Source organism: Pseudonaja textilis, chromosome 2 (genome assembly GCF_049901715.1).
Source record: "Pseudonaja textilis isolate UNSWEBS1 chromosome 2, rPseTex1.2, whole genome shotgun sequence".
Taxonomy (NCBI): domain Eukaryota; kingdom Metazoa; phylum Chordata; class Lepidosauria; order Squamata; family Elapidae; genus Pseudonaja; species Pseudonaja textilis.
Genome location: NC_141991.1, coordinates 146,847,385 through 146,873,105, shown reverse-complemented (window position 1 = coordinate 146,873,105; position 25,721 = coordinate 146,847,385). Strand labels below are relative to the sequence as shown.

The window sequence follows — 25,721 nt, the reverse complement described above, 5'->3', positions numbered from 1 at the left end:
CTTCTCAACGGCATTGACTGCTACCAATTGCTAAAAGTCCAGCTTCTATGATGCTTGGAAGAAATGCTGAGGAAAGTGCAGTTGAGTATGAATTTCTAAAAAAAGTTGCCCTTCTTGTAATTTTATTCATTGTTTTTTTTAAATTATTTTAGATATATGTTTATTAATAATAGAGCCTTTTATTAAGGATTGCAAGAAAAAATGTTGTTTTACTCAGCTGCTAACATATAAATTGGATGTTCCTGTTTCCGCAAGACTGCCTTTGTCATGTGACACTAGAGGGGGCTATTGTGCTGTTTTGTTTCTGGGCTGCCTCCAAGCGTCCAGGTTGGGTGAAAAGTGCTGGACATTGGAATTGATCTGAACCACTCCCGGCTCTTCAGACATTCTTATGAGAGCCCCAGAAGTGCATGGTGCCAGCTACACCTTTTTGCCTAGACATCTCGCCCTCTTTTCTCCCTCTGTTCAATTACAATCTTTTCTACTTTCTCTTTCCCAGTTTTTCTAACCTTTCCAAAATCAGTCATTGCCTGGCAAGCAAGAGGCGGCCTTATTTGTGACTTAGGTTTTGGGAAAGCGATTCCATTAAAAAAACACACACACAAAGGAGTCTGAAACCCACCTAGGAATACAATGTGCAAAATTCTAAAACAATGAATTAAAATCGTAAAACTAAACCACAAGCTAGCTTTTAAAAATAATACATCCCTTGGGAAGCAACCATTCTTTTTGGAGGTGGGGGGAGGGGAGAGAGAGCAAAAGCATAGATTTATGCAGTACATTGTGTGAAGAATAAAATTCTTAGCTTGGAGGAGTGGAAGTACCCTTCTGTTTATCTCATCTATATCTAGAGTGATATATGCAACAACTCTTTGCAGGAACATTATTTCTATATACCATGCGTTCGCCTTATGTAGTTCATACTGTTGTAGTAGAAGGGTAGGGAAGATGACTGGAGAAAGTGCACAGGAAGTCCTGTTACCTAGGCAAAAGGAGCCGAAGTATTTATTCTGTTATTCTCTGTTAAATCCAGACCCACAAGGTAACATTCAGGGAGTGGCTCAGGCAGACCTGTCTCTGATTCAATGAAGTACAAGGAGGAAGAGGAAGCATAGCACAATCAAGCTTGCCAGATTCTGTCACTATACCCAGTCTCAACAAAAATACAGAGTATTAGCCTTCCTGTGGAATTGATTGATTTCCTGATCTGACCTATCTAATGAGGCCGACTCCTGGCTTCTTCTTTTCAATCTGAAGGAAGGTTTGCTAAAAGAATTGCTCTATGTTGCTGCCACAACTTTTTATCCCATGCCCTGGGAGATGTGCTCACCTTGACCACCTCTTGGTTGATCTGCTTGGGGTCTCTTTCCACCAAATCAATCTCTTTGGTGAGAGGGTCCCGGGAGTCGATCTTCTCCAGAATTACATCTACTACTTCTTGTTCTTCTTGTTGGGCCATAGCTCTGGGACTGTTTCCTATTCAGGATCTGTCTGTCTTTCTCTCTATAAAGCAGCCACCAGTTGTCTCTGACTGTCAGGGAAGAATGGCCTCTCCCCTGTTGCTGCTCCCCTCCCTTTTCCCTCTTGATAACTCTTGACAGAGTTCACAGATAGAAATAGCCCCCATTGGAGCCAGAATACACCTCCCTTTCAATCAAGACTCAGTTGTTTTTTAGCTAGTCGAAATAATTAGCAGTCTAGGTAGTCCTTTCACTTTTATTTGTTTGAAAAAAATAAACCCACTAAATATAATTATAGAACTTTGTAGATAAATCAGCTTTTTGACATGAAATTTAAATGTATTGGTTACCTGTCTCTCAGTCTGGATTATGTACATCTCATTAAAAATAATAACCAGTTGGAAGAAAATAATTAGGTTGTTTGAAAGGATGTTCAGAGAAATGAAATTGAGAATATAAATGCATTTTTTCAAAGACACAAATTTATTTGTGTTGCAGTGCTATTGTCACTAATCAAATGGGTTTCTGAAGCCCTGCACAAATCTGCAACAAACAAAATTCAGTGACTTGAGATAATGGCAAACTAAGCATAGGCACTGGGGTTCGGCAATAAATATCTTATTAATGTATACCATGTTATGACTTTATTTCCAAAAAAGGCTCTTGTTTTACACCAGCCCTAGGGCAGATTCTGTTTGGAGGTCAAAATGACTTTTGTTGACTTGGCCAGCCAAAGTTAACAATAGCTGAAGATGGGATATCTCTATCTAGAAGCTCAGTTTAAATATGTTTCATTTCTACAGGCTGAAAATAAATAGCAAAAGCATTTGGTCTTAGAAAATTATCTGGGTGTTGTAATGGGGGGAAAGGTACTCTGAGGGGTCCTTGGTGCTCTCTAATCATGGTGGGGGACTGCAGGGGTTTCTTTACCCATACTAGGTAACACCATCAGTGTTAATCCCTCATTTCAATCCTGAGCTACAAATACTCTCCTTCTTTAGTAAAAAGGACCCTCTGAGTTCAGTGATACCTTCATAAACTGATTCAGTTCAAATTGAAGAGACATTGCTTAGCTATTACTTACTTGCAAGTAAGTTTTTAAAAAGGAAGGATATGCAGAAGTTTATTCAACCAATTACTGCTATAAGATTTTCATCAGGGTTGTACTCATAGCCCATAAGAAAGTGTAGCATCCATTTGAGGGAGGCTTAAATTTCAATCAAATCTCACAAAATTGGTTGAATCGGATGGGGTAAATTATATAATCCCTTCCTCCTCCAGTCATTAATTGCTTACACAACTTGTTTAGCCAGGTCTGGTAAATACCCTGTGGCTGCACTGATACAACATACCAAGTTTTGTTAATGTTAACATTGATTAATATAGGTTTCTGTTTCAGTGGATTGTGTGAATCCAACCAATAGGCTTACTTTATATACTTTATAGTATAGGATGCAAACTAAAAAAAGGGTGACCAGTTGAAATAAGTTGTGTGAAGGCAGCCTGTATAGTTGTAGGCAGAACCCCTCCACTCCCCTGAAAAGCAATATAGAATAGTGTGCACTGTGAAAAGAGTTGAACGACAGCCTTATTTTGGCCACAGGCATTCCTGCTGGATGGTCATTCACAAATCATCCCTGTTAGTAGAAGCATTAACAATATGCACCCTCTGGTGCTAATTAGATAGCTTTGTTGTTATAGAAACAGCTAGTACATATCATGATATAATTATCTTTGTGTATGAGCTTAGCTCAGCCATCAATGAATACTACAGTATATTTGAAGCAAAAGCTAGATTTTTGAAGAAACTCATAAAAGGCAAAGTTTTAAATACATCTTGGAGAGGAAGAGAACAGAAGAGAGAGGTTAGAGGAAGGAACTCTCAAGCAGACTAATTTAACTTAGAATAGGTACAGTGAGAAACAAACACAACAGATAATTGTCAAAACTTTCCCCCCCCACCTAGCCCTGCCATTTGGTTAAAAAAATCTCTTAGGTGTGAAGAGATGATGCAGGCTGTAACACCCACAAACAGCAGGTTTTTACCCAGCACTAAACAAAGCAATGGCACTTTAAATAAGTACAGCTGTAACTCACATCCCTATGTACTGTAGTTAAGTTTAGCAGCCACTGATCATTTCTAAAGAGGGCACAGGACTCTTCTGCTAGAGTGGCAAGAGAAAAATCACAGGGAAGGTGTCCCCCGTGTGCAGCTGACTCTGGCATCAGCACCACTATGGCCTCCTGCCAGCCCAGTGCCATGCCTGAGAAAGAGAAATATGTGCCTGTAACATTACCCCTGCTGCATGAGTGCACGCAGCTACTTTACTGCCAGCCAGAGCTTTACGAGACACTGTCATGATGGGCACCAGCAGCTGTAGGCTGTACTATCCCTAGGGCTGTGGGCAGAAGAAATGGGGCATGTTAAAGTGTGGAGATGTATGTGTATGTGTGTGCCTGATTGGGTGGTATTAGGCAGAGAACAGAGGCAGTCCCTAAATCTAAGGCACATGTAAATGGGCAAGTACCAGCCTGCATTTTGTATAAATAATTCTGCTGCCATGAGCTTCTATTTCAGCCCCAGCCCTGTCACTGCTGCCAAGGAGTGAGTCTGCGCAGGGCGGCCAAAAGGCCATAGATGGGGGGAAGATGGGTGAGTGGGGAGAGCTGAAGTGCCTCAGCATTTGTAAGTGGTGGCAGGCAACCAGGCATCCAAATTTTGATCATGTGATTGTGGGTGTGGGGGCACTTCAATAGTCATAACTTCAAGGACCTGTTGTAACTCACTTTTTTCAGCGCTATCGTAACATCAAGCGGTAGCTGAATGAATGCTCATAAATCGAGGACTACCTGTAAAGTTTAATTCTTGGCAGCTGAATTGCAGCACGATTTTAGGGCAAAAATAGTTTCTTCTTCCTCCCATTGTTGTCAGCCTATGGAATAACCAGCCTTAACTGTATTACTTAATGTGTGATGGGGTGGTCTTGGTGTGGAGAGAAAGGGTGCCTGGTCTGAGGGATTTAGACTTAATGATAGGTTGCTGATGTGACCTGCGTTGTGTTGCTGAGCTGTATGTCAACCTGGGTTATCTTAGAAGTTCAGAAAACCTATGTCCCAATTGCTTGGCAGGCAAATTGGGGTGTGTGGAGGTGGGGTTCAGACTGAAACAAGAATTGATCATATGGTACATCAGGAAATCTAGCTCCATCCTTCCTAATTTGTCACCCAGGTTATTGTTGGGTATACATTTGATAGAACTGCATTCAGAAATAACTGAGTGACAGGTCACAGAAACAGCACAGGGGCTTCCAGGAGCACCAAGGATTGCCTCATCCAGACCTCACCCTTTCACTGCACCTGTGATCTGTCATTTAAGCCACAACAGGAAATTGGCAGAATTCTGGTCCATTTCACCCCCTATCTCAAAACTGTAGGTAGTTGTTGTATGTAAAGGAATGCCAGCTAACAACATGCAGCTGCAGCCAGCAGTTTCTGGAAGTATTCTGGTGAACAGTAGAAATGCTGCTGGCCTAGGGTGTCCCACAGGTAATAAAAACAGTAGCGATGGTGGTCACTTATTGACCAGAATAGGGACTGGCAGCTCTGTTGCTAAGCGGTGTAGTTGTTAAACATGATGTTATGCAACCACACTAATTTAATTGGTCCTGTCAATTCTGGCTGCAGTTGTTAAGTGAATCATCATGGGTCATTAAGTGCCATGTTATACGACTGTGGCTTGCAGCTTCCTGCTGGTTTTTCCATTGACTTTGTTGGAATCCAGCTGTGAAGGTTTCAGATGGTGCTCCCATAACTGCAGAATGCTCTGACTGCTGTAAAAGCGAGCTGGTCTCCAAGCATCTGAATCATGATCACCTGGCCATGGAGATACTACAATGGCTAGTCATAAGTCTCGATTTTCAGCCACTGAATGAGTAATTGGCCATTGAATGAGTAGTTGGTAAGTGAGGGCTACTTGAAGAAAGCATTCACCTTGCACAGCTGGCAAAACCCAACTCTTTCCCAGTACGTTGACCTCCAGGAAGAGAGTGCTAATTCTGTGTTTTAAACTTAGACCTATTGCTCTTTTGAAAGATCACGAAGTATATTGTATACAAACAGGTCGAACACTGTTCCAGAAGAACGCAAGGCTCATGTCCATCTGGAAAGCACATAATGCCTGAAAGGTCTTGTCAGATGTCCCACTGGAACTGAGTACCTGATCTCTCCAGTAGCCCAAGCCAAATGGCCATGAAAGGCAAAGCCCGGTGCCCAGAACTGATAGGCTGTTCCCCCAATAACCAAAGGAGAAAAGGAAAAACATTACTCTGAACCAAAACAATGAAAGGGGAATATAAGCTGCCCCTGATGTAGGTGAATGTCTTTGTGCCATGGAATATGAGTGTTTGCCACAAGACAAAGTAGACAGAAAAGAAACTAAGCAATAGTTTATTGTTGTTCAATCTGCAGGGGTGGGGATTTAACATAATATTAATTCTAGTTATTTCTGGTGGGTGGGGGGGCAGGACTGGAGTGAATAATCTCTCCATGACAATTTGTTCTGTCAGGGATCTCCTGGATTTGGAAGCATTTCCTTTGCAAACCCCACTCCTACAATATGTCTCATTAGTGAAACTTACCCCACCTGATGGCCTCCAGAAGTGGTGGAAGGACAACTGGTAAGAGGACATTAGATTCAGGATGGCCTAGTTGGGCCATTGCCTATCTACTATCCTGATCTTTTCCTAATATGGATATATATGACATGGATTGGAGAGTCACTGAGAGATAAGAATTGAGGATTAGATACAGGTCAAATCTTGGGAGAATTTACAAAGAATCTTCTGGACACTTTGAGAAATGGTGGATCTTGGAGCACAGAAGGCTTTGGCTGGACACAAAATGGCTGCCATTGTTGGCATAGTACTGTAGCACAAAATACCATCTTATCAGTGAGCAAACTGGGAAACTTATTTCCTAATCACCTTCCCTAGCTTTGCAAAATATTGTTTACCATACCTGTTGTCTGTTTTGAGTGGCGGGGCGGAGAAGAAGAAGCATACTAAAAGAAAGCTATGGCCTGAAAGGACTCACTATATTTACTTTTTCACAATGCCTGTATGAGTCCTGAAGCAATAAAGACAATGCTAAGGCGGGGGTGCTTTGCTTTGCCCATTTCCCATTGGACTTTTTTTTTAAATTAGAAGAATGGATGGGTGGGGTTGTTGACAAAATAAGGTGATTGCTAAGGGAGAACTTCCCAGGTGTACAAATAGTTTTTATGTCATAAGAAACACATAGCCTATTTCTGCCTTACAAAAGGACATGCATGGAGGCTTGGGGAAAGGACTCACCCATTTTATTCTCCAAATGGAAGGAGTAAAGAAAGCATATTTCTGAAGCTCTATTTGCAAATCTGAGCAAAGGAGAGGGGTTTGGAGAAGAAAACGGGGAAAGAAGTATTTGGAAGTCTATCTTGCCATTCATTCTCCAAAGAGAACATTGGATATTTTGCCTGTCATTCCCCACCCCCACTCCAGTCCCGTATTTCAAGGCTTCGGTTAAAAAAGTCCCTTGGTCAATCCTTCTGAAAATCGAACATATTCAGTGGGTTGTAGAATGAGAAGTCAGTGCAGTATGCATCTTGGTGGAAGAATATCCCTGTCACTTTTGAGTCACTGTAAGGTAGATGGCACTGCAGCAGCGTCCCAGGCTAGTGAAAAGAGGAGCTATCAAAACATCCAGGATGCTAGCCCAGAGGATGCGAACTGGAGGCATAGCCATCGTACACATCTGAATGCAAGGCATCACACACCTGTTGTGGGAAGAAGAAGGAGGGATAATTTTAAAAGGTTGGCCTTCTAGACAAATCTTTCTTAGTCTTCCTTAATTTGCATTTCAGTGAGACAACCAGTTGTTTGACTGAATCTATATCCTGCGTTTCTGCAATGCATCAGATAGCTAACAACAATAATAATGAAAATGAAAAATAAAAAACAACACAAAAATAAGACATATGCTTCAAAGAATGAAAATTCTATTAAAACATCCTTAAAGGTTTGTTGGTAATTCAGACAAGTAATGAATGAATTAATACAATTAACATGGCGCTTGTTTGATCTAGTGCAGGGATGTCAAACTCACGTTGTCACAGCGTTGTCACATGACGTATCGTGACTTTTCCCCCTTTGCTAAACTGGGTGGGGGCGGGGCCAGCACGTGATGCATCTGGCCCGTGGGCCACGAGTTTGACACCCCTGATCTAGTGGTAAAGGCACCAAGCATGAGTTCAAGTCTCGCCTTAGCCATGAAAGCCAGCTGGGTTGCTTCAGGCCAGTCCCTCTCTCTCAGCCAACCCATAGGGTTGTTGTAGAGAAAATAGGAGGAGGAAGGAGTATTAGGTATATTCATCACCTTCAGTTATTTATAAAATAAGTAAAGGCAGGATTTTAAAAAATCATAAAAAGTGGATAATAAGGAAGGAACTGGCCTTGACATCCTTTGACAAAAATGCTCAAGTTTGAGAATGACAATCGAGAAGGCCCATCTTGTCTTCCTATCAAATTCTACTTAGATTAACCAAATAGATCAATTAAGTCTACCATCTAAATTGCTTTGGATATTATTTTCAATTATATAACATTTTTAGTACTAGTATTTAGTACTAGTGCTAAATTTATTTTGTACGTAGTACAACCATAATATTTTTATTTTGGATTGTATCATTTTGATTTTCATATTTTTCCAATTCTAAGAAATTCTTATCATAAAGAAGGTTTGTTTATAATTTTCCTTCTAAAATTCCTGTTTTCGGCAGACAGTGAGGTTTTCTATCCAGAACAAACAGATATATTTTCTTCCATGTAATTACTCAATTTATATTACTAAAGTCCTCATTTGTTTCAGGATTATGATTCTTTTTGTGACTAACTTTGGTGACAACTTTGGAGTTGCTGTTTTCCCCTAAATACTCTGAATGTTTGCATTGTTCTTTTGGCAACAGTACCATAAGAGGTTGACATTGTAAAGCATTCTGGAAAAATGCAAAGCAGACATTGAAATTAGCCCTGTTGCTGACTCATTGCTTCTTTTGTAATGGCCTAATTCCTCAGAATGCCTTAATTACACACTAGACTAGCTAGTCTGCCCTCCAGTGACAAAGTCGTCTGCTTAAGGGAAATGGTGACAAACATCTCAAGTATATACCAAATGCACTCACAGTTCAGTCAGGGGTGGGCTTTAAAATTTTTAGCAAAAGGCTCCCTGCCCGGTTGCTGGGTGGGCGTGGGCATGGTAGGCATGGCCTAGTCAGCCTCCTGCACCATGGCAGGGGTTTTTTTTTTTGCCCTCCCTGAGCTCCGGAGACTTTCCTCGAGCCTCCGGGAGGGCAGAAACAGCCTCCCTGGGCCCCGGAGGATCTCTGGAAGCCGGAAACGGGCCCATTTCCAGCCTTCCCGAACTTCCAGAAGGCCTGCAGGGTGGGCAGGGCCAGCCAGGAGTGGGATTTGGGGGTTCTCCAAGCTGCACAGAATCTTAACTAGGGGCTCCCCCAAACCCCTAGGAACCCCCAGCAGCCCACCCCTGAATTCAGTCCAAGATAAAGTTATACGTATATTTGTGTGCATGCCCCTGCCAGCGTGGTGTAGTAATTAAGTTCCTGGAGTAGGAAGACCCATGTGCTTTCAACCTTAGACTGGGAGAGTAAAAAATACCCATCAACCCACATGCACAGGGCCAGCATCGTAAATTATGATCCACAACTTTCAGTGAAGAGATCTTTGTCTTGCTGTGGATTCCTATGAGCTGAAAGTAATAATTCATATTCTCTGTCCCTCCCTCCCTGCACAGAATGGGGAAAAGCATGGGGCTAGCTTTCAGGATGGATAGATAAAATGCAGAATTGCTTGTTCATAATTTAATCTACTTAGACGGTTCTGCAAGAAGGCAGTTATATTTCTCACTCTCATATGGCACTTCTGGATTACCATCTCCATGCCTTGGAGATTTCTTCCATGACGTTCTTAAGTTCCAGTCCCTCAATTCACATACAGGAACATAGTTTCCCATGGTGGAAATTTGCATGGGGCTGTCCTTGCTGAATTAGTAGGAGACAGAAGGAACTGAGATGTAGGCAAAGTCCTCATTTGCTTCAGCACCCTGAGTGGCCCCCTTTCTTTCTCACCACTGTATTTACAAACTCTAGTAATCTATCTTTAACTGAACCATGGTTGCCGAATTTAACCAGGTGTCTAGGTTCATACAATACACCCGGCCATAAACTAGCCAACTGATTTTTCTCCAAGTATGTGGTGCAAACTTAAGCCCTGCTGTTGTTCTCCCGTAGTCCCTATTTGCATACCTCCCAGTGGTCCAGTGGCTTGATTATGTCCCACTCCTTACTTGCTCAACAGGAGAGTAGGCAGGGACAGCAAGGAGAGGGAAAAAGAAACCCCAGAAATAATCTAATGGCCTCTTCAACTGGTAGTGGCCACTGACATCAGCCCATATTTATGATGTAATGTGGCTTTTTCAAGTAAAAGATAAAGGGAGTCCTTATTTAGTAACCACTTCATTTAGCAATTGTTTGCAGTTACAGTGGTGATTAAAAAGTAATTTAGTAACCAATCTTCTCATTTATGACCTTCATAGGTCTGAAAAGCAAAAAAAATAATAATTAAGCAAGATTGTAAGCACAGCTGTAGTTTCACTTAGCAACAACTTGACTTAATAATCAAATTGCGGTATTCAAGTGCTAAATGAATACCTGTACTGTCATTTTCTTGCCAGGTTGTGCCCCATCTCTCAAGTCTATATAGTATCAGCCCTGGCATATTCCTACTCCCATGTCCTCCTTCTGTCCAACAGAGGGCATTGGGGTCAGTAGTTTGGTTCTGCTGTTGCTTTCCATGAGATTTATGGTTACCAGAGAGAGACATGGGAAGGCCATTGTAATGTCTGCTTACAAGTGGGAAGATTTGATACCCCATACACCGTGTACAACATGCATGTGCTGTGGAGATTTCTATGGCCAATTGACTCCTGCAAAGCTTCTATCTGATCCCCCAATAACTGAAATTATTTTCTTAAGAAAAAATTCAAAAAGTGTGCTTTCCATTTTGCTGCAAAATCCTCCCATATTGTAGTTTCAGTCTACAAACTGCAGGAGGACTTGTTCCCTTACAACTCCTTATCAAAGGCTTCTCTCTTATCAAGATGTAGATTGCAAAACTCCAGATACCAATGAGTGGGGCTTTCTCTGAAGCATCTATTGGCCATCTAGATCAGGGGTATCAAATGCATGTCATCATGGCAGCATCACGTGACATATCAGGACTTCTCCCCCCCTTTGCTAAACGGGCTGTGGGTGTGGCCAGTGCATGATGCTTCCGGCCCGCAGACCAGGAGTTTGACAGCCCTGATCTAGATTTTGCTATCCAGCTCTGGCAGCTCTACTATGTCAGCTCTGCTGGTATGAGGTCTCAGGTATGGGGAGGATGTGGTCAGAGAAATACAATAATGTAGGGAAAAAGAAAAATGAGACTCAGAGGTTCCATGGGGCAGAGGTCTTCAGGCATGTAGATCAGCCTTCCATAATCTGCTTTTGATTGACTGGGTTAGAGAAAGATGATGTAAATGAAGTCCAAAACTTTCCTCTTCGTGATTGTGACATGTCATTTATGATACACCTAATATCCTCTAAGGTAGCACATGATAGAAGGAAGATTGGTGGTAGTCAGAAATTGATCTTTCAAGGCTCTTTTTTTGGCATTGGGTTCACACACAGTGCAGATGTGGCTGGCTATTGATGGCTTGCTGTGTTGTATAAACAGCTTAGTGAGGTTGTTTTATGGTTTGGTGTGTTATATGAACCTAGACAAAATAAAAACTCTACAAAAATTCATTTTCATTATATCAACATACACAGATTTGTGTTTGTTTTTTTTAAATCCAGTCTATAAGTAGATTCCTTTTACCTTCTTCGGGGATTTATTTTTTTGCTACCCATTTGAGTTCCTGGCATTGGATTCCTTGAAGTCTCCTATTCAAGTCCTCACCAGATCTGTCCCTGCTTATCTTCTTTAAAGATCAATCAAAATTAGCTAGTGCTGCTGTTTGCCTGTCAGTACACAAACCATGGTGATTAGATTAGTTTAGTAAGTCATTGTCAAGGTAACCATGGACTAGAAAGTTATACAGAGTGGAATAGGGATGCAAGTAACCTGAGAACTACCTATTGCCTATTGCAATGGTTGATAGTTCTCCTACTGATGATTAAGAGGTTGCTTTGTTTTTAAACCAACTAGGAACACAGGCTGCTGGGAGCCCCAGTAGGTCCAAATGATGTTAGAAGACAAAGCTAAAAAAAGATGCTCACCAGATATGGAGGCAGCCCAGGCAGGCAAAAAGAAAGCCTGAACATAAAGAGACTGGCACAGCACAGAGCAGAGAAATAATACGGTAGCACCAGAGGCGGGAGCTCTCAAAAGTGATGTCACTCCAGGTCCAAATCCGATCAAAGGTACGGAATGAGGAAGGTTCTGCAAGGATATCGGAGAATTCCAGCTACCAAGAAGAATGGGAATTTGGTTACTAAGTCTTCCCCACTGGACAGATTAAATTACATTAGGCAGAGCAAAGAACCTAGACTCTGGTTACCTCTGTGTGTAGATAAAGCATTGTCAAGCTCTGTTCTGCAGGAGATAACCCGTGAAGCAAGAAATACACAGGCATTAAGGCATTTTAATGCAAGAATAAGCAGAGAATTTAGACAACTGCAATACCAAAGTCCAGCCCTAATTTATTAAAGAGTTCATTATGGTGGAATTTCTTTGACTCTCTTCTTCCTAAGCATTAGCAGCCTGGACTGAACTGCTAGTTATGAGGTAAATTACTAATGTATTCCATTCCTTTCTCTGTTCATCATGTCTAATATTCCTTCTCCTTTCTGAGGTTTTCCCATAAATGCAGGACCATGTGTGTGTTTGTGTGTGTGTGTGTGTGTGTGAAGAGAGAGAATGACTGACTACTGATGAACTTTGAGACATACCGTATTATAAGGAAATCGATCAAAAAAGACAGAACATTTGGGACTGAAATGGGGAAACATAAGTAAGCCTGCATTTCAAAAGTGGGAGGAGACTGTTTTAAAGAGGACATAGTTCCCTTGCTGGATGGCCTGGCTTTTTACAGAGGTGTTCTTACATCTTGGACAGCCCAAACATGGTTATTCATTGGTTCCCCTTTCTTACCTTTAGATGTTGGTTGATTCCACGTGGATCTCGGGGATCAGTTTTGGGTGGTATGTCGACAGTGGACTGCAGGAGCATAGTTTCTGGTTCTTGCAAATGAGGATCTTCTGGATCTAATTTATACTCCACCAAGTATTTATCACTGATCATCTTGAGAGTAGCTCAAGGCTTCTCAGAATATCGGATCCAGGGATGCTGTCAAGTACCTCCTAATACATGAATCTGTGACACTTCCCCTTTGTACAGCTCTATGTCTTATTTTGAAATTATCCTCCCTGTCTGTCTATTCTGCCTCCTCACGCTTGTCTTTATTGCTATACAGGAATCTGACTCCAGTTCTATTCTCAGCTTTAGCCAACATAGATTGGAAGGAAAGGCCAATCAAGGAGGGTGGATCTTGGCAATTGCACACCCCCACCTGGTATTTTCAGCTATGGGGCAAGCCACATGTATAGGGACAAGAGTTATAAATATAACACTGCCCCAGTGATCCTTGGCTGAGAGACGGAAATAGGGAGAGGAAGGAAGACCAGCTAAATATACATGAAGCCAAACTATTCTTACAACTGGGATTAGGAATGGGTTCCATGGAGTAGAGCAGAGGAATTCCAAGGCGGAATAATTATGCTGATGCAGCCAAGTGGGTTTCATCACTGTGGGTCGCCATCTAATGGCCACTGAACTCATAAATTTACAGAGTAATGCAGAAGTGACCTGAAAAATGATGTTTTTATGCAGAAACTGCACAAATTCACATAGCAATAATTAGGAATACAGTAGTTTGCACGTTATCTGAATTCATGTACTGTGCAAAGCCTTAGTTTATTAAATAAATTACAATTGGCCAAGTATACAGAATGTGCTAAACCAGGGGTCCCCAACCACCGGGCCGCGGACTGATACTGGTCCGTGGAACGTTTTCTACCGGGCCGCCGGTTTGCTGGGCGCCGCCATCTTGTTTCGACAAGAAAGTGCTTCCGGGTGAGCTTTTCCGGTTGGAAAGCGGCGTTTGGGTCCTGAAGGAATCCTCGCGCCTTAGTTTCATTGAAGGGGGGGGCTTCGAACGAAACTAAGGCACGAGGATTCTTTCAGCACTCAAGGCAAGGCGAGCCGAGCGACCATCCCGAAGCAAAGCCCATCGACAAAGGTACAAAGGAGGAGTTGAAGGTGTCAGGGAGAAGCGGGGGTGGCTGGCTGGCCGGTTGCTCGGCTCGCCTTGCCTTGTCATGCGTGTTGATGCCGGTACCGGGCCGTGGCACAAAAAAGGTTGGGGGCCACTGTGCTAAACCACACAGTAGGGCTTAAAGTTAGAATATTTAGGCTCATACAATATGCTACGCCAGAGCTCCCCAACTTTTCTGGTTTGCGGTCTGGCCAGGGGTAGGGAAGAGGGGATGGTTCCATGTAAGCAGTGGGCAAGTGCACACATGCGTGCAGCTCCATTTGCATGAGCAGCAGGCACGCACGCCCACCACTCACACAAATTGAGCACACGTGCATGTACTTGTCCACTGCTCATGCAAGTGGGGATGCACAGGCACACTCACCCACCACTTCCGCGGCCTGGTTCTGAATGGCTCCAAACCTGGTAGAGGGCCGCAACCTGGGGGTTGGTGTCCTCTGTGCTAAGGTACATACAAATATACTACTATGATGTATAAACTATGTTGTCATGTGCAAGGGAGCTGTGGACGGTTATGGCTATTTAATGAATATACATGTGTTGGAAGGAAAATCCATCTGGTTCAGTTCCAAGCTGGGAGAAAGACACTGAAAATAAAATGGAGGCTAGAGGCGGATTCATTTTCTTAAATTGGAGATTTATTTTGTTAAACTGGAGTCGATTGAAGAAGCAGGACAGAAAACTAGTGACTACAGCTCTTTATTGAGTAGATTAGTGCAACCCAGTGCCTTGCCTATCTACTAGCTCTCCCTTTTAAAGGGACCGGTCAGACAGCCCAACCAATGAGATTAAACCAATCTTCCCATCAAACAGGTGGACCAATGAATTTAAACTATTATTTTCTGCTGGAAAGGCGGACCTGAGTGAAGCCTTCGTTCCTTAGCTTCACTCCTCATTATAATATTCAACACATTGATGAACAGAACCCCAGAGATTATGGTTTAGTAATATTTAGTAATAATATTTAGACAATAACACCATAAACATGAAGTAAGACAATAAGTATTCAGAGTTATTCAGAACAGTAAGCATTAATTCACCTAAACCTTCAGTTTCTAAAATTGATCCATTGTATTTATAACATTTTTGCATTCTCAATATTAGCTTCCCAAAGCAAATTGATTGGTTATGAATATCTTATATCTCTCTTTGTGTGTATATGCTTCTGCACACAAATGTACCGCAGATACTCTCTTTCATTAATAAACTTTTAAGCAGAAACAATTCATCCATGATTTTCTATTGGTTTGGAAAATAACAAAGTACCATTTTATATCGAATAAAACATTTAATTCTTATAATCTAAATGCTGATCCTGTACTTGTTCTTAAAATGTGAGCCAGTCACTATCCCTTTAAATAAAGGCAAAATAAGGAGAGACCTCTGTGTCAGCTTAAACTCCTAAATAATGTTTTAAATAAATAAGGACAATAAATACACTTATTTACCTGCAGGAATGTGTAAAGCAGAAGTCCCCAACCTTTTTTGTGCCACGGCCCGGAACCGGCATCACAAAATGATCCGCGGCCCGGTACCGGCATCAGCACGCATGACAAGGCAAGGCGAGCCGAGCGACCAGCCAGCCAGCTTCTCCCCGCCACCTTCAACTCCTCCTTTGTACCTTTGTCGATGGGCTTCGCTTCGGGACGACTTCGGGACGGTCGCTCGGCTCGCCTTGCCTTGGGTGCTGAAAGAATCCTCGCGCCTTAGTTTCGTTCGAAGCACCCCCCCTTCGATGAAACTAAGGCGCGAGGATTCTTTCAGCACCCAAACGCCGCTTTCCAACCGGAAAAGCTCACCCAGAAGCACTTTCTCGTCGAAACAAGATGGCAGCGCCCAGCAAACTGGCGGCCCGGTAGAAAACGTTCCACGGACCGGGACCGGTCTGCGGCCCGGTGGTTGGGGACCCCTGGTGTAAAGAGACCCCAGCCTCACTTGTAATATGTAGTAATGTTATTTATGAAATTGCATGCAATGTAGATTTGAGTTCAGTTACTTCCTAAGCAAGCTTATGGGTTGCTTTTTTTTTGGAGGAAGGAGTAATACTAAGAGCAATACTAAGAGAGATAATATTTTTGCCATGTGACTTAAACTCTGTGGATCTGTTTCCCTCTAGCAATATTATGAAGTCAAGTAAACTAAATCATGCTTTGTTCTAGTCCTACGTGCATATTTCCTTTGGCAATTAGATTGTGATTTGATTCAAAGCATCAAATTGACTCAGATACTTCCAGATTGGTTCATACGATTGCATGTATCCTGTAACTTTTCTGAACTGAATTGACTTTTTAAATTAGATGGATTTAGTGATTTAATTTGACACTTTGAATTTGCTTGATTTGTGAATTGAATTTGCTCAACTACTGGAACATCCATTGAATTAACTTTTGAAGAAGAGCTCCAGAAGAGAAGAAATGTTATGGGGCAGTGACTTAAGGCTGCTTAAAGCCCCATCTTCTATCCACATGTTTGTTGTGAGACTAGGCTGAAGTTGCCATAAACTGAAAATGGAGCAAGCACATAGGCTTAATTTATTCCCACTGCATACAGTCACGCAATACACATGAAACTATGCCCTGAGGCCAGCATGGGAGGAATTGGGTATTTAATGGATTCTGTAAAATCCTTCAACTCTTTAAGAAAGAGGGAGAACATTTTAAAATAATCTATTTGGATTTAAAGGGATCTATAAACTATTTTAAAGGGATCTAAAGATGGAAAAAGACATACAGTTCCTCGTAATTCCAAACCTTTCTATAGAGAATCCCTTTTGAAAGACCTAGCACCATTATTCAGACAGCCTCTGAGCATTAGGTTCATCCTGGTGCCTTCCTTCTCTGCAGGAAGCCATGTGATTTTTGGGTGGGGGGACCTGTGAAATTTTTCTTGCATGTTTTCTCCAGAAGGCAGCTGCCCTGCCCTCAGGAGCCGCCACTGCCTACAAAACTTTCGGTTGGGCAATTCTTACGTTGTTCTCTCTCCCAATGAGATGGGGCTGTTTAAGTATGGAAAATGCCCCATGGTATACACTTGCTGCTGTGTTGTGGTTTGGAAGGGAAACAGCTGCAAAAGCCTTGCATTTATGACACATTGGCTCTACCGCTTGTTTTCAAGTACTTCCATGTCCTAATTACAATGGAAAACTTTTAAAAATCCATCTCTTTTTTTTAACCCCTACATTTTCCGGCTTACACGAGTTGTCCCATCTCATGTAATTGATGACTCTAAATCTATTCTATTAGTTTGGAATCAAATCCTTTTACTTTAGCTTGTGTGGTGTTCAAATTCTACTTCACATAGCAACACTGAAGCCGGGTGCCAGCATGGTGACATGGTCTGTGTTAGGATCCAGATTCTAATTCTTTAGGCATGGAAGTAATCTTAGGTGGCCTCGTGCTAGCCATTCCCTCTTAGCCCCATCAGCAGTAGACTTTGTGACCAGCTGATTATACCTCCCCTCCCCATTGCTTTACCATGTGATATGTGTGAATGTAGTGCAAAAATGAATGGACCATATTCCTGCATCTGTATAATAGAAATTGCAAAGAACAATAACAGCAGTGACATTGCAGTTTTTGATCTTACTCATTCACTGGTTAGTATTGAATTATATCAAGAGGCAGATACATTCCCATAGTATCTGCTAGCTCCAATCAACACAAACCATAGGCCAATAGGAAAGTCTCCTCACAAAATACATTGCTCAAAAAAATAAAGGGAACACTTAAACAACATAATGTAACTCCAAGTCAATCACACTTCTGTGAAACCAAACTGTCCACTTAGGTAGCAACACTGATTCACAATCAATTTCACATGCTGTTGTGCAAATGGAAGAGACAACAGGTGGAAAGTATAGGCAGTTAGCAAGACATCCCCAATAAAGGAGTGGTTCTGCAGGTGGTGACCACAGACCACTTCTCAGTTCCTATGCTTTCTGGCTGATGGTTTAGTCACTTTTGAATGCTGGCGGTGCTGTCACTCTAGTGGTAGCATGAGACGGAGTCTACAACCCACACAAGTGGCTCAGGTAGTGCAGCTCATCCAGGATGGCACATCAATGCGAGCTGTGGCAAGAAGGTTTGCTGTGTCTGTCAGCGTAGTGTCCAGAGCATGGAGGTACTACCAGGAGACAGGCCAGTACATCAGGAGACGTGAAGGAGGCCATAGGAGGGCAACAACCCAGCATCAGGACTGCTACCTCCGCCTTTGTGCAAGGAGGGACAGGAGGAGCACTGCCAGAGTCCTGAAAAATGACCTCCAGTGTGCCATAAATGTGCATGTGGCTGCTCAAACGGTCAGAAACAAACTCCATGGTGGTGGTATGAGGGCCCGACGTCCACAGGTGGGGGTTGTGCTTACAGCCCAACATTGTGCAGGATGTTTGGCATTTGCCAGAGAACACCAAGATTGGCAAATTTGCCACTGGTGCCCTGTGCTCTTCACAGATGAAAGCAGGTTCACACTGAGCACATGTGATAGACGTGACAGGGTCTGGAGTTGCCGTGGAGAACATTCTGCTGCCTGCAACATCCTCCAGCATGACCGGTTTGGCAGTGGGTCAGTAATGATGTGGGGTGGGGTGGCATTTCTTTAGGGGGCTGTACAGCCCTCCATGTGCTCTCCAGAGGTAGCCTGATTGCCATTAGGTACTGAGATGAGATCCTCAGACCCCTTGGGAGACCATAAGCTGGTGCGGTTGGCCCTGGGTTCCTCCTAATGCAAGACAATGCTAGACCTCATGTGGCTGGAGTGTGTCAGCAGTTCCTGCAAGACGAAGGCATTGATGCTATGGACTGGCCCACCCATTCCCCTGACCTGAATCCAATTGAGAACATCTGGGACATCATGTCTCATTCCATCCACCAATGCCACATTGCACTGGGACATCATGTCTCATTCCATCCACCAATGCCACATTGCATCACAGTCTGTCCAGGAGTTGGGGGATGCTTTAGTCCTGGTGTGGGAGGAGATCCCTCAGGAGACCATCCGTCACCTCATCAGGAGCATGCCCAGGCATTGTAGGGAGGTCATACAGGCACGTGGAGACCACACACACTACTGAGCCTCATTTTGACTTGTTTTAAGGACATTACATCAAAGTTGGATCAGCCTGTAATGTTTTTTTCCACTTTCATTTTGAGTGTAACTCCAAATCCAGAGCTCCATGGGTTGCTAAATTAGATTTCCACTGATAATTTTTGTGTGATTTTGTTGTCACCACATTCAACTATGTAATGAACAAAGTATTTACTAAGAATATTTCATTCATTTAGATCTAGGATGTCTTATTTTTGTGTTCCCTTTATTTTTTTGAGCAGTGTATATTGCAGCCAAGACAATCTTCATAAGAGCATCTATGGCTTATGAGCTGTCTGCCCTCTTCAATGGAGCTCTGAGCCTTAATTTGCTTCGTAGTAGGGCACAGCTTCAATTTTTCAAATGGAAAAACCTAAGTGTGGTGAGGAACACATCAAACAAAATACTGGCTGGTTGCACACAGTACACTAAGCAATGATATTTTTTTTAAAAAAACTGTGATTTGTTTATCAAACAGCAATAGCCAGATTGGCAGGTAATGCGGAACTATAAACCAAGGTTTACAATGATTCAAACTATGTGCTACCTCAAAGCCAAACAAAAACATTATACATAGAGGAAATAGAATATTGGAAAAGGAACTAGTTTCCCTAGTACCTGCTCCAGTGCTGCCCCTGTAGCAGATTATCAGGGAATTCAGTCCTTGACAGACAAACACTCCCTGCCAATCCATTCAGAAGTTTTGTCTTGCTAGCGCTGCAGTCCTTTCTGACCCAGGTTTCCTTTACTTAGCATTGCTGAGCAGAAATGTGTGCCTCTGAGGAACTGAGAAGGAGCCTTAGGCAACCTGCTGATTGCTGAGAATCCACCATTCTGCAGGAGTATCCTTCACCCCTGCCTTTCTGCCTGCAAGCTACTGTCTCAGGAAAGAGTGTCTCGGCCCAGTGAGAAGCTGCCCGTGAGAATGGAGTCTTCATACAGGGAGCCAACTTGCCGGTGGGCCCATCTGGGGCAGAAGATTTGGCGCAATTCACTTGAGATGCTGTTGCTGAATGTGGCATAGACCCAGGGGTTTGTACAGCTGTTGAGGCTGCCAATGAGCATCAGGAGGGTGAAAGCTGGGCCTGGAGTAAATAATAGGAATGATGAACTGTCAGAGTTATCAACAGAGGTTAAGCTCATCAAAACTTATCTTGCAACGTATTCAGTAAACGTATTCATCACTGAGGAACTAAAAACTGAGGTTGGGATTAAAAGAAGAACGTCACATGAGAGTTTTTCTGTAGTCAAAAACTGGCCACTCAACCCAACCCTTACTTAACTTCAGCTCTTTCCATATGCAAATGTAATGTGAATTGATATAATATATAAGTAATATAGCAATAGCACTTAGACTTATATACTGCTTCACAGCACTTTACAGCCCTCTCAGTTTACAGAGTCAGCCTATTGCCCCCAACAGTCTGGGTCCTCATTTTACCAACCTTGGAAGGATGGAAGGCTGAGTCAACCTTGAGCCTGGTGAGATTCGATCTGCCAAACTGCTGGCAACCAGTGATCATCAGAAGTAGCCTGAAATATTGCACTCTCACCATTGCACCACTGCAGCTATATATAAGTAATATTAATATGAAATGATAATAATATAATATAATATAATATAATATTAATATAATAATAATATAATTAATATAAGTCAAAATATAAAGTAAAAGGCATGATTCCCTGTATTTATTTGTTGCACCTATTGATTGATTGGTGCTTAGTTCCATGTTCTGCTGAATTAATTCAGATAGCTTTGCATGAATATTTGATTGCAGAATTGTAATGCATTGCAGAATAAGAAGACAACAGGATCAAGGAAGTGGCAAGCAAATTATGAAGGGAGTGCTGGGCAATTAGATCACCATCTCTAATAGGTAGTCAAATTAGAAAGCAAAGTCTCAGAGAAATCACAAAAATATCAGGGGAGAAAATAACATCACAGACAGATAGACATTAGCCTCAACATTCCAGTATAATATGTTTGAGAGTTGGTGGGGTATTGTAGTTAAATCATGGGTTAGACAGGATGACTCTAGGTCAGCCTTCCTCTCTCTCTGTCTCTCTCTCTCATTAGTTGTTACTACTGTAGTAATAAAATGAAGGAAACATCAAAGTAATGGATGCATTACTCCAGGATGGGAAGGAAGGAAGGAAGGGAGGGAGGGAGGGAGGAAGGAAGCAAGCAAGCAAGCAAGCAAGCAAATAAGCTCCTGTTCATACAAACTGCCATGGGAATTAGCAGAAAGAGAATGACCCCTCTCTTTTCCTGAGCTGTTTAATTGGATAAAAGAGCCTTCCTTAATCCAGTATCCTGCAAATGAGATGGACAATGTTCCATATTCCTCCTGATCAACAGGGCAAAAGCCACCAAGTTGGGGGAATATGGGATACAATCTGGTTAAAGTGCTGTTACTGAATGCTGTGTAACCTACCTTGAGTAGGTGCTTGAGGATCCCAAACAGCCCACAGTTGTACTAGGAAGAAGGGAGCCCAGCAGAATACATAGATGAGCACGATGACCAGTGTCATCTTGAGAGTCTTAGCTACAGCACCAGATATAGGGGATGGCCCTTGTTGGCTCCCCCTACGAGCCAGGGTGGCTTCTGGCCCCAAACGCAGGCTGTGGTAGACCTCGCAGAAGATCCTGCCTTGGCAGGTGGCAATGAAGAAGGTGGGAAGGAGAAAGACCATCAGAGTCACCCAGGTGACATAAGCCCGGGCTCCCCAGGGTTCAGCAAAGGCTGCCCAGCACTCATGGGCTCCACTGGGCAGTTCTGTCTTGGAGAAGATGAAAAGCTGTGGGAGGCTGAGGAGGAAGGATGCTATCCATGCCAATAGCACAGGTCGATGCCGTAATCTTGTCCCTCTCCGAAAAGCCAGCATGGGCCGGCAAATGGCACAGTAGCGATCATAGGTCATGGCCACAATAACATAGGATGAAGCAAACATGCCGACTACCTGCAAGTAAGTGATGCCACGGCATAAGATGTCTGGGCCTTGGAAGCGATCAGTGATGTCCCAAATGAGCTGAGGGAGCACTTGGAAGAGGGCCACCGTCATATCGGCCAGGCAGAGGTGTTGGATGAATCGATGCATTGGGCTGGCCCGGTGACCCTGGCGGAACAGAGCTCCGAGCACCAGGGCATTGCTCAGAGTGGCCAGCAGGAAGATGGAAGCCAAAATGGCAATTTCAGCCTGAGCCAAAGCATCATCACGGTCATCGGATGGAGGGAGCGAAGCATTGGGAGTGGGTCCCAGAAGCACAGAGGAAGCATTTGGCATTGGATCCTGTGAAAGGCACAAGAGAGAGAAAAAAAGGTCTGATCAATACGTGCCCAACTTTCTCCAATTCCCACAGGAAAAACACGTCATAAAATCAGGTACGGCTGACTTAATGATTGCCTTGCTTAGTGACAGAAGTTCTGATCCTAATTATAGTTGCAAGTTGAGAACTACCTGTACTATCCTCTGCTTTTAAAAAGTACGTGTATGGTAAAGTAGTACAGAAAGGACTGTGCATAGGAAATCCTTTATTTTTACAGTTATGGTTATTTATTGGTGGCACCTTGACAGTAGGGATCTGGCAATCTCCCCAGCATCTTTTTGAATTAACTGAAACCTCGAGACTTAATTGCCTTTTTTAAAAAAGTGATTTTCAGATTTTGGGCCAACATCTGTACTTAATTGCATTTTGGTCCCAGTATACTGGTTTCAGTCCTCCATAGCAAAGAGCTAAAGGTTTGGCAATTTGGTTTACATTAACCATTTGTATCGCTATAATAAGTAGGTAAATGCAACAGATAAAATTATTGGGGTGGGCGGAAGGAATTCAGATTTTTTTCAAGCCATGGAACCTGCTAGTGAGAAAAAAATTCTCAGAACCCCTGATGAAGAGGCAAGGCTACATTGACCAAAAATCGGCAGTGGTCAAGTGAACTTCTTCTTTTTCGTCCTGCCTTTAGTCTCTCACAACATCTCATCAACTTTTTACAGAATTGTTGCATTATACACAACACGGTTTATAAAACTCTGAATTAAGCTTTTTCCTTGAAGTCTCACTCCTCTTCTCTCAAAGCATCTATCTCAAAGTTGGCAGAAGGTAGATAGGAATCTTCAATCTATGGTGTTTGATACATTTCTAACAGTTGGAACTTTTAACAACAATAACAGCATGATCTCTCCACCCATCCTGAATAACTCTGTCAAAATGAAGAAAACGGCATGGGGCAGAGCTGGATAAATCAGAGTGTATGTTGTATTGAAAGCTTATGAACTCCATTTAGTTTTGATGCACAATAATTTTAGATTGCTTTGTGAGGATTGAAAAAGAGCAGAAGGAAACTCAGAACAACAGAATTGGAAGGGATCTTGGAGGTCTAGTCCATCCCCCCTACTCAAGGAAAAAACACTATAGTATTTCAGACAAATGGCTGCCCAATTTCTTCTTTAAAATTTCCAGTGTTGTAGCATCCACAGTTTCTGGAGGCAAGTTGTTCCACTGAATAATAGTTTCTACCTGTCACTTAATGCTAACTTAAGCCAGCATTTGAGGAAGGGTACAGGAAGGGAACAGACAGGCAGAGGACAACATTTAAAATCCAGGTTTAAGCCTGCTGCTTTGATGTTAGGTTTTCCATACTCAAACTCTTACCTTGTCATTCATAATCGGAGCATCAGCGGGCAAGTGGCTTCAACCAATAAAGCTTACTCTTCCAGCTGGCACTTTGCTTGCAGATTGCACTCAGGGCAAAAGAAAGGAACTGGCCGGAAACCAGGAATTTTCTCCTGGGTTTTTGTGAAGAAGTTGCTTCACCTTCTTCTTAATGAGATACAGTGAAATGTAGAGCTTTCAGTAATCACAATCAAGGAGGAGGGACCACCGGAAAAAAGTGGGTGGGAGTAAGAGAATTACACTGGCTTTCCCCCATCCTCAGACAACTCTGCTGGTAGGAGTATACTTGCTGACTTGATGTAGATGCCAAACACACTGGTTTTGCACAGACCTTCCCAAGAGAGAATAAAAACTTTCAGGAAAGAGGAGAAGGAGAAGGAAGTAGCAGTAGGTCAGGGTGGGTATTAACAGTTCTCCTCTCCTCCACTGCATCCCCCTCCCAATTCTGGATCTTGCAGTTTTCAAATCAAGAATGAATTAACTTGCAGTATCATGATTTATATATTACACTCCATTTCTTGAAATCAAGGTATTATCTGTTCCAGGTGCTTCAATTGGAAGACTCCACTCCTTCCCATGGCAAGACCTGCACAGTTTATTAACAGCTACAACTTGCATTGGCATGGATTAGGTAATAGTTTCTGATGGATTATTTGCTTAACTCAGCATAGAGAATTTCATAGGTAAGACAACCCCCTCCCCCTGTCATCTTCAGTGTCTACCATGCAACTATAAAAATATAGAAGCAAAAGAAGAGAAAATCAAATTAGGGAGGCATGGTTGGTCTCGTTAGAGCTCCAAACACTTGAGTTATTAAAGCATTTCTTTTTTTTCTTATTTAGTTATACATTATCTGACAAGGCAACATGGGGCAGACAGATCTTAAAATCTCACCTTCAGTTACATTTGCCAAATGCAGATTCCTGTATTCATGCCGATTTGCTTTTTCAGTGGGAAATACAAAGCAAAATGATTTGGGCACTTTCATTGCTGGTTTAGGGTTTTATTTGTGAAGATGAACCTCAAATCCTGAACTACAACACATCAAAGTTCTTCTATCCAGCCCAAAAGCAAGGCTCTGTCAGAGTAGAGGTGGTCCTTGACTTACAACAGTTCGTTTAATGCCCATTCAAAGTTATAAAGGCAATGAAAAAAATGACTTACGATGGTTGTTCACACGACTGTTACAGCCTCTCCTGGTCATGTGACCAATATCTGGATACTTGACTCATATTTATGATGATTGCTGTTTCCTGGGGTCCCCTTTTGCAAACTTCTGTCAAGCAAAATCAATGGGGAAGCCAGATTCACTTAACATCCGTGTTACTAACTTAACAATTGCAGTGGTTCACTTAACAACTGTGGCATGAAAGGTTGACAAATGTCTCAAAACCAGAAATTTTGGGCTCAACTGTGTTCATAAGTTGAGCACTAGTTATATAATTGTGTGAAAATAATCACAAAATTATCATAAGAAACTCACTTCGCTCCTTCTCAAAACTATCCATAACTGAGCGGGGCAGGAAACTATGTCGTAATCAAAATTAATATATTATAGCATAAGATACTGTAAGATCGCTAAAAACACACCTCTGCTGAACGATCAACTGACAAATACAGAAACCAATTAGTTTCTGGCAAGAGTAATTAAAACAAAGAAACCATTGGCCCACATTTCCTCAAATCCACAAATAAGCTGCCCAGACACCATTTACACAACAAAGAAGAAAGCCTACAGATACAAGGAAGGACTAAGGGCTAAACTTTAGACAGAATCATACACCAAAATGAACATGTACACATCCACACTGAACAGACACTACATAAAAGACCAATCCCCTATAAAATAACCCCTTTGTACCTCATCTTTCCTGTAGTTACCTCCAGGAGTGAACTGTTTTTGCTTTTGAGACTAAACTGATCACTTCCTTTTTTACAGCAGAGTGCCTTGGGTCTTATTTGCAGAACCTGGCTTAGGTTGGGGACTGAAATTCTTCTCACATTTGGACTGGACCAAAGAAGGAGTGGGGCTTAAGTAAGCCATTATTATCTTTTCCATCTTAACATTAGCT

General features: G+C 42.5%; 3 protein-coding genes and 1 long non-coding RNA gene across 5 annotated transcripts in view; 1 reads left to right on the top strand and 3 right to left on the bottom strand.

Annotated features, from left to right (window-relative positions):
• LOC113443320 (caveolin-3-like) overlaps positions 1-1,586 on the bottom strand; it is a 6,036-nt gene extending 4,450 nt beyond the window's left edge. The window contains exon 1 of the mRNA XM_026711465.2: positions 1,331-1,586. Coding sequence (XP_026567250.1) covers positions 1,331-1,459 — 129 coding nt within the window. The 5' untranslated portion in view covers positions 1,460-1,586. The remainder of the gene's footprint in view (positions 1-1,330) is intronic.
• LOC148127151 (uncharacterized) overlaps positions 1-25,721 on the top strand; it is a 27,780-nt gene extending 2,059 nt beyond the window's left edge. The window contains exons 2-3 of one of the 2 annotated variants that reach the window (XR_015741981.1): positions 24,195-24,280; positions 25,589-25,721. This is a non-coding gene — a long non-coding RNA (uncharacterized LOC148127151). Of the gene's footprint in view, positions 1-24,194; positions 24,333-25,588 lie in introns of both variants that reach the window. The other variant, XR_015741980.1, reaches the window with a different exon arrangement.
• LOC113443403 (caveolin-2-like) lies at positions 5,891-13,071 on the bottom strand. Its single transcript, XM_026711605.2, has 3 exons — positions 12,707-13,071; positions 11,833-12,020; positions 5,891-7,272 (listed from the first exon to the last, which is right to left on the bottom strand). The coding sequence occupies exons 1-3, from the start codon at positions 12,854-12,856 to the stop codon at positions 7,122-7,124; spliced, it is 489 nt and encodes a 162-aa protein (XP_026567390.1). The 5' UTR covers positions 12,857-13,071; the 3' UTR covers positions 5,891-7,121.
• Positions 19,471-23,811, bottom strand: AVPR2 (arginine vasopressin receptor 2). Its single transcript, XM_087925798.1, has 3 exons — positions 23,629-23,811; positions 21,410-22,265; positions 19,471-20,056 (listed from the first exon to the last, which is right to left on the bottom strand). Exons 1-3 carry the CDS (start codon positions 23,638-23,640, stop codon positions 19,854-19,856), a joined length of 1,071 nt encoding a protein of 356 aa, XP_087781924.1. The 5' UTR covers positions 23,641-23,811; the 3' UTR covers positions 19,471-19,853.

What these genes read in the sequence shown, in the direction of transcription:
- LOC113443403 (XM_026711605.2), bottom strand. Translation starts at nt 12,856, where the DNA reads ATGATCAGTGATAAATACTTGGTGGAGTATAAATTAGATCCAGAAGAT. An exon ending in GAATCAACCAACATCTAAAG is followed by an intron (nt 12,021 to 12,706) that starts GTAAGAAAGGGG and finishes TCTTCTTGGTAG; the next exon opens with CTGGAATTCTCCGATATCCT. An exon ending in CTGGGCTGCCTCCATATCTG is followed by an intron (nt 7,273 to 11,832) that starts GTGAGCATCTTT and finishes TTCCCACAACAG; the next exon opens with GTGTGTGATGCCTTGCATTC.
- AVPR2 (XM_087925798.1), bottom strand. An exon ending in TCCTCAAGCACCTACTCAAG is followed by an intron (nt 20,057 to 21,409) that starts GTAGGTTACACA and finishes TATTTACTCCAG; the next exon opens with GCCCAGCTTTCACCCTCCTG.